This window comes from Harpia harpyja, chromosome 11 (assembly GCF_026419915.1).
Source record: "Harpia harpyja isolate bHarHar1 chromosome 11, bHarHar1 primary haplotype, whole genome shotgun sequence".
NCBI classification, from domain to species: domain Eukaryota; kingdom Metazoa; phylum Chordata; class Aves; order Accipitriformes; family Accipitridae; genus Harpia; species Harpia harpyja.
In genome coordinates this window covers 43,210,305-43,218,377 of record NC_068950.1, presented here as the reverse complement: position 1 = coordinate 43,218,377, position 8,073 = coordinate 43,210,305, and the positions used below count along the sequence as shown (strand labels likewise).

The window sequence follows — 8,073 nt, the reverse complement described above, 5'->3', positions numbered from 1 at the left end:
GTCCGTGAGCGTTGCCTATGGGCTCCTACTGCAAAAAAAAGAAGAGTTTTCAGGTTTTACCTTGCGGGTTATTGATAATTTGGTCCTGGAGCCGGCATGGGCGAGCAGGAGTGCCTGGCTGCACATTCAAGTGCATTATTTCAATTAGCTGAGTGCTCTTTGTTGCAAGGTGAAATCATTCACTCCCCGGGAAAGCTTTTTTATTGAATGCTTTCTAAATACTTGCATCGGTCACGTCGCCTGGCATTGAGTCTCTGTCACTAGTATTTCTGCGGTGACTTTGACCAGATCAATGACTGGAAAAGGCATTAAGGACACATTGATACCGCGGGGTAGTAGGCAAGCGGGACTTGGTTTTGGTTCTCGGTAGTAAAGAGAAAACCGATAATGAGCAGATAAACGGCTTTTCTTAACCCTTGGCGTTCTCGGGAGGCTTCAGCAGGTCTGCTGGCTCTTCTCTTCCACCCCGGCTCGTAGGGTTGATGTAAAGCCGAGCGGTGGTAAGGCAAATATCTCCCAGGTATTCCATAAATCTGGAGCGAAATGCGGTCAGAATAATGAGAAAGTCTTTCCTAGGGCGGGCGGGAGGAAGGCAGTCCTGGGAGAGGCTGCGGCTATAAAAAGTTGCTTTCCAACTCATCCAGGATTTAGTTTCTGAGCTGAGCCGTGATGCAGGAGCGAGCGGGGAGGCAAACTCCAGAGACGTTTTCAATTGTAGATTCACCATCTGACCTTTTCCCGGGTTCCCGGCACTATAAAATCGCCCGTAATTTAGCGGGCACGTTTGTCAGGCTGGGGGGGGGGGGGGGTAAGTGCGGATGCGGACAGACAGTCGGGCTGCGCTGACGGATCGTTGTAGCCACGATTCTTTAGCCTCTTCATTTCCCCAGCAAGAGGAACAAACGCCTTTGAAACCACTACCGTAACCTGCAGAGAGATTGATTATTCCCCCCCCCGCCCCGAAATACCAGCACTTAATAAAGTAATTAGAAAGGCTTGAGGTTTCGGTTTTGTTTTCTTAAATTCCTACGATTCTCGGAGCAGGCAGTGCTGGGGGGGTGGGCGCAGGGGGACCGCGGAGCTTCCCCCGCCTGCCCCGGGAAGGGTCCTGCCTCCGCGCCCGGGGGATGCTCCGAGCCCCCCGTAAAACAGGGCGAGAGGTTTCAGCCCTGAACGGAGAGGGGAGGGGGGCTGAGCTGTTTTGACTTGTCCCCTTTTGCTGAAGCTGAAGGAAACGGGGATTTTGCTGAACCTGGAGTTCAAGGACGCTCCCTCTCCCATATTGCCATCTTAATAAAGTTGGGAAGTGCCTACTTTCTCAGCTTGCTTACCAAATCCTGAATTAATAAAGTTTACTTAGTTATTTAAATAGATTAAATGTCACATTTTAAATGGAAGGGGAAGGTTCTACCTTACTGACCTATTTTTCATTTCTGATTTAGAAAAAGGCAAGATTAGCATGGATATTGCATTTTCAAGGACCTCGCCACTATTAAATAGACTGTTAAGTGCATTTTATGGCTGAAGAGTCTGTTCCCAGTTCAGTCTGGAAGACGTGCTAAGTTCATCTCTACCTGCTACATTGAACATTCACTGACTAAAATACTTTCTGTGGATGTAATACCTATGCTCTGTATCTTTTAAGTACATAACGCTTAATGTTTTAGGACTAGTAAAACGGAATTCAGTAAAAGTCCCTGGAATAGAAGTGTTGGTTCTGGAGAACGCAGTGTTTGCCCAGTTGCACCAGTTCCCGGTGAGATGGAGGGAGGGGAGACTGCGGGGACGGCAGACGCGGATGCCCAGGGCTGCGGACGGAGTCTCCCGCGGACACTTAAGCTCCGCGGAGGTTTAAGCGGGCGCGGATCGTCTCGAAGGCAGCCCCGGGGGATGCGCTAAACCAGAGCGCCGTGCCCGAGCCGAGCCTCGTCCGCAGCCGCGGACCCGCGGGGTCGGCCGGCGTAACTTCCGCGCCGCGCTCGCCGTGGTTCCTCAGCCGCCGCTTTTTAAAATCGCTTGGAAGTACACCCCCAAAATGGCGAGGCCCCAAAATCCCGGGCCCTGCTGACCCAGGGAACACCCCCCCCCCTCCCTAAAACAAGTCTCCGTGGCATTTTTCTCGGAGTGGGAGACCCCCGAGACCCCCACGAAGGACGAGGGATGGCGCTTCCCAAACCGAAATACTCGCCCCCCTTCCTTTCTTTCTGGCCCAAGACTCGGAGCCCGGGTCGGCGGGGTGGGGACCGGGGCGAACCGCATCCCCCAGTGCCCCCCCCCCGGACCCCTCGCTCGGAGCGATCCCCGAAAGCTGCCCGTGTCCCAAAGGTTTCTGGTGTCTCCAGTGGATGATTTCCTCCGGCCACCTCTCCGTGGGACAGCCGAGAAGGAAAGGTCTCGGACGGGAATCTTCCCCAGCCCCGGACCCCCCCCCCCGGGGAGGCTCCCCCCGGTGTTCCCTCCGCCGGTACCGGCAAACCCGGCCTCAGCTCTGCCCTCCCGCAGCTCCGGAGCGGGGTCTCCGATCGCTGCCCCGCGGGGGGGGTGGGGGGTGGATGCAGGGGGGGGGGCCGCAGTCCTTCAACACCCGTTAGCCCGTTAACTCTCAGCCCCGCTCTGTGCCCGGGGAGAGATCAATTACGCTCTAAACGGGCGGTGTCGAGAGCAATTAGCGCGGAGGCGGCGGGCGGGGGGGGGGCGCGCAACTCCCGCGGCCGCGCAGCGCCCCGGCCCCGCCGGCTGCGAAAGCGAGAGGGTTCCCCGGGAGACCCGCAGCAGCCGAGGAAATGGCCCTGCTGAGCACATCTCGTCCCTTTTTCAAGCAACCTGGTGGTTTAGAGGATTTAGGGCCAGATCTTATCTCCAGCCCTATTGTACATTCTCCGGCCGGAGAGAGCGGCGGGTCCGCGATTGTAATAAATAATTGGGGGGGGGGGGTCGGGGCAAGGGGGGGGGGGGCTTTGGGTAAACTCTCCGGGCTGCGAGGATGGTCATTTTCCCGGTGCTTAGGATCTAGTTACTTTCAATACACCCCAGGGACCGACACGACACGGCTTATACTAATAGGCATCTGTCACCGACCGTGTCAAGTTTTGCCATATGCGTCCCACAAGTTTGTGGAAGGAAAAGGAAAAAAAAAAAAAAAAAGAGGAAGAACAAGAAAAAAAGACTTTCTGTTATCTGGTTGAAGCGAGCGGCTGCGGAAACTTTGCCGGGAGATGCTGTCCCCGGCTGTCCCCGGCCCGCCGCCGTTCCCGTGGAGGGCTGTGCCCCTCTCCGCTGGAAAGCTGCTCGCCGGCCCGGCTGCAAACCCTCCGCCGTTTGGGGACCGATTTCTCGTACACCCCCCCAACTCCCCCCACCCCGAGCCCCGCCGGTAGCTTTACGAGACCCTCCGGGGTCGTGCCCGCCCCCCCCCCGGTAAGAGCGCTCCCAGCCCGGCGCCATCCAGGGCGATTCCAGGCAACGGGATTGCTCCCGGTCCCCCCCGGGAAGGTCCCGGGACTGCGGGGGGGGGGGTGTGCTCCCGACCCCGGGAGGAGGAGGAGGAGGAAGGGGGGACGCGCCCCCTGCAGGTCCCGGTGCGTTACTGCAGCCCCCCCGCCGCCACCGGGAGCCCTCACCTGCCCGCAGGGTCCCCGCTGCCGCTCCCGGGCCGGCCCCGCGGCTGCGGGAAGGCAGCGGTTCCCACGGGGAGGCGGACGGACGGACGGACGGATTGTCTCCGCCGCCGTCCTTCCCGAGTGCCGTTCCCTCCCGGTGCTGCCGGGCCCTTCTTCCCCGGGAAAGGCTTCTCCGGTGCCGCCGATCGCTTTCCTCGGCGATCGGGGAAGAGGGAGGGAGGGACGGGGGGGGAAAAGCCGGGGTGGGGGGGGAGAGAAGGAGAGGACGGAGGTAACGGAGGGAGAAACCCTTCCCGGGGCCGGCCCGGAGGGAGGCGGCGGGGAGGAAAGTTGCCGGTTCCGCAGATGCCGAGCCCGAGGTATTGCTGCTATGTGGGGAAATATGAGCGAGTAATTTTATAAGTAACAAAGGCCGGGGAATGGAATGAGCCCCTGTTATCCGGTGTCCTCTGGAAGCCCTGGATCAGCAGGTTCTTGAGCCTAAAAGCGAATTCAAGAAGAGGCTCCTTTCCCTTTTCCCAGGGGTATCCGCTAAATATAGAAATAACCTCCGCGCGTGTTTGCACAAATCACCTACCATTTGCTGTTTGTGTAAAACCGATTAGCCAGACACAACTGTGAAACAACTTGTGACTTTTATAGCCGCCGAGCACAAACAAATTTAGATCCGCCGGGCAGAGGAGCCCCCGGTGGGGGCCCGGGTCGGGCCCGGCCGGACACCGAATCCCCCCCCCACCCCCGCCCCGGTTCGCTTCAGGTGCCCGTTCTCCCTTTCCCCGTCAGCTGATTAGCGAGTCCTTCTTTATAAAGTTCAAACTAGCTCATCGCCGAGCTGCTTGTTTTATTTTAGTCCGGGCGTGCGGAGGTATAAATATTTACTTAGGAAGAAATAATATTTACTGCTTACCGGGAAAGCGAGGACACTTTTAGGGAGTGAGTGACGGTGAAAATCCCCCGGTGCCGGTGGGTGTCAGGGCTGGAAGAAGCCCCTCGTCCTGCTCCTCCCGCAGCCAACCCCGGCGCCCGCTGCAGCCCGCCGGCAGCTTACGCCGCCGGTTTTCCTAACAAAGAACGCGAATTATTTAGGCGGAAAAGCCAAATCCACGAAGCTTTTCAAAAATTCAACGTTTGGCGAGGGAGAGAACAAAGTACCAAACACCGTCAGGGCACTGGAGAGACCGAGTGCCCGACAGCTCGCCAGACTAAACCCCCCCAAAGCGGGGTTTTCGATATTGTAACGCGCCACAGATTATTAATATTTTTTTTTTCATCTTGGCCGCCTCTGTATTTTAGCCCCGAAAATGCACGCAAATGTACTTTTTTTTTTTTTTTTGGCAGCTGCCCTTAAAACTTAGTTATTAGGAATTAGCCGGGAAAGGCCGTTCCCTTTCCGTGGGAACGCGGAGCCGCTCCTTTATCACCGATTATTTCCCCGACCTGAACGAAAGATCCGCGCTCGGACACCGCACGGGCGCGGCTCGAATTTTATTTTTTTTTGTCAATTTTTTTTCCTTGCAAAATAAAGAATAAACGTTGCTTAGATCGCCCCAACGCCTTTTATTTAAAACCATTTCCTTTAGAGCCAACCCAAAGCGTACCTAGTCCGGCCGGGAAGGGGCAGGATCCCGCAGCGCCGGGATGCCGAGCCGAAGTCAGGCTGAGAAAAAATTAATATATTTAGGGGGGGTGGGGGGGGTGGGAAAAAAAGAAAAAAAATCACGGCACGGTTGAGGGAGTCTCGGACCTGCCGGGGAAGGTTTAATTTGGAAGGACTCGCTGGGAAGCCGGTCCGGCAAGGAGCGGGGCCGGTGGCTGTCGTTGCGCGGCCGCGGAAGGCGCATCCCGAAGCGGCGGAAGGAACCCGCGGGGCCGTGGGAAACCCGCCCGGTTCCGCACCGAGACCGGCGATACCCAAACCTCGGTGGGAAGGAGAGAGCCGGCGCTCCGCGGGCGCGGATGCTCCTCCGTTTTCCAGCCTCCGCGGCCCCCTGCTCGGGTGGGTGCTCAAAGATACGCCTCTCACACGAAGACGGGCAGAGCATTTTAAAAATTTATTTACAAAGTTGTGTACAACACGAAGGGATAACATTTAGAATACATATATTCATTCATATATAAACAGACTTCTATAATAGAGTGACAGCGTTTTCCTCCTCTGTGGGTTTTTTTTTCCTCCAAAATTCTTTTTTGTTGTTGTTGTCGTTCGTTCGTTTAATATTTAAAATTTCCCCCGCTTATTGTTTTTCTTTTTTGTATACATTTTTTTGTTTGTTTTTTCTTTTTCCTCGTTTGTTCGTTTATTTCGGATAAAACCGCTCGGAGCGCCGGAACCTTCAAAAAAAGTGAAAGTTCGCAGCTCCTAATCGCGACCGTCATTTCGCCTCTTTAGAAAAATAAAAACCCCGAAAGCAACGTCAGTGATTTTTGATACAAATATGTACAAGCCGCGGTGGCGGTTGGGGGGGGGGGGGGGGGGCCCGACGCCGGCTCCGGAGCCCGAGCGGGGCGGCCGCGGACCCCCGCAACCCACCCCCCCCCCCCCCGCCAAACACACACACAGAGCCCCGAGGGGGCGGCCGGCGGCGGGGCTGCAGGAACCCACCGGCCGGGGGCTACCTACCGCCGGCCGGGGGCTACCTACCGCCGGCCGGGGGCTACTGCGCCGGCCACTTGGCCTGCACGGCGGCGGCGGCGGCGGGGGCGGCGGGCTGCAGGAACTGGCCCGCGATGATGTTGGTAGGCACGCTGAGGATGGGGGCGATGGCGGCGGTGGTCCTGGCCAGCGCCAGGGGCTGGTGGGCCATGAGGGCGGACTGCACGGTGACGGGCGGCCGCAGGAAAGTCTGGGCGCCGGCGGCCGAGCTGGCGGCCGGGACGCCGATGATGTTCTCGATGCTGAAGGAGGGGCGGCTGCTGGGCTCGGACTTGACGATGGAGCCGGCGGCTCCCAGGCTGTTGAGCTGCAGCTGGAGGCCGGGGCTGAGCTGGGAGTTGAAGGCTTTGCGGCCGAGCTCGCCGGACGGCAGCAGCGGCACGGCGGGCGGCAGCATGGGCCCCACCGGGGGGATGTAGGGGTACTGCAGCGCGGCGGCGGCGGCCGCCGGGTGGGTGTAGGCGCCGGGGTGCAGCCCGTAGGGGCGGCCGTAGGGGCCGGCCAGGCCGTAGGCGCCGAAGCCCTGCATCATCAGCGCCGTCTGGTCCCGCAGGTGCTCCTGCTGGTGCCGCTTGAAGCGCTTCCTGCGGCGGAGGAAGCTGCCGTTGTCGAACATGTCCTCGGACTGCGGGTCCAGCGTCCAGTAGTTGCCCTTGCCCGGGTTGCCGGGCTCCCGGGGGATCTTGACGAAGCAGTCGTTGAGGGAGAGGTTGTGGCGGATGCTGTTCTGCCAGGCGGGGAACTTCTCCCGGTAGTAGGGGAAGCGGTTGCTGATGAACTCGCAGATGCCGCTGAGCGTCAGCTTCTTCTGCGGGCTCTGCAGGATGGCCATGGTGATGAGGGCGATGTAGGAGTAGGGCGGCTTCACCAGGCTGCTCTTGGGCTTGCTCTGCCCCGCCGCCGCCGCCGCCGCCGCCGTCGCCCCGCCGCCGCCGCCGCCGCCGCCGCTCGCCCCCTCCTCGCCGCCCCCCTTGCCGCCCTCGGCCGCGCCGCCGGGGGCCGCCTCGGCCGGGCTGCCGCCGCCGCCGCCGCCGCCGCCGCCGCTCTCCGCGCCCGCCTCCGCGGGCAGCGCCGGCTCCGCCGCCTCGTCCAGCGGCAGGCGCGGCAGGGCGGCGGGGCTGCCGGCCTCGCCGTCGCTCTCCTTGCCCGGCCCGTCGTCGCCTTCGCCCACCACGTCGATATCCACATCCTCGGCCGCCGGGACGGCGGGGCCGGACATGTCGCCGGCGCTGCCGCCGCCCGACAGGGTCATCCCCGCTCGGCGGAGCGGGCGCGGCGGCGGGGCCTCCCGCCCGCACCCGGCGGGGCGGCGGGTTCCCCCCGCGCCCCCCCTCCCGCCGCTCCTCCGACCGGCCCCTGGGGCTAGACCCGAGCGGCCCGGCTGCCCCCCGCGGCGCCGTCCCCGCGGGGCATGGGGCGGCCGCTCCCGCTCCTCTCCCGTCCGCGGCGTCCCGCGGCGCGGGGCTGCTGCCCTGGCCGCCCGGTCACCTCCGGCTCCGCGCCCCGCTCCCGCCGCCGGGCATCGGGGCTCAGGCGGCGACGCTGGCTCCCGCCCGCCGCGATGGGCGCCGCTGGGCGCCGGGCATGGGGCCGCCGCCGCCGCCGCGCCTCCGCGGGCACCCGCCGCTCCACCGCTCCGCTCCGCGGCCGCGGCCCCGCCGCGCACCGCTCCGCCGCCCTCGGCTCTGTCTTTCTGGGTTGGTTGGTTGGTTGGTTTTTTTTCTCGGTTGGTTGTTTGGTTTTTTTTTTTCCTCTCTCTCTCTCTGGTGTTTTTGGTTGGTTTTGGGTTTTTTTTGTCCT

The 8,073-nt window shown here is 61.0% G+C and overlaps 1 protein-coding gene across 1 annotated transcript; it reads right to left on the bottom strand.

Annotated features, from left to right (window-relative positions):
* Nucleotides 1-5,656: 5,656 nt before the first annotated feature.
* On the bottom strand, nt 5,657-8,028 carry FOXD3 (forkhead box D3). Its single transcript, XM_052802443.1, has one exon. It carries the CDS (start codon nt 7,523-7,525, stop codon nt 6,275-6,277), a length of 1,251 nt encoding a protein of 416 aa, XP_052658403.1. The 5' UTR covers nt 7,526-8,028; the 3' UTR covers nt 5,657-6,274.
* Nucleotides 8,029-8,073: the final 45 nt, after the last annotated feature.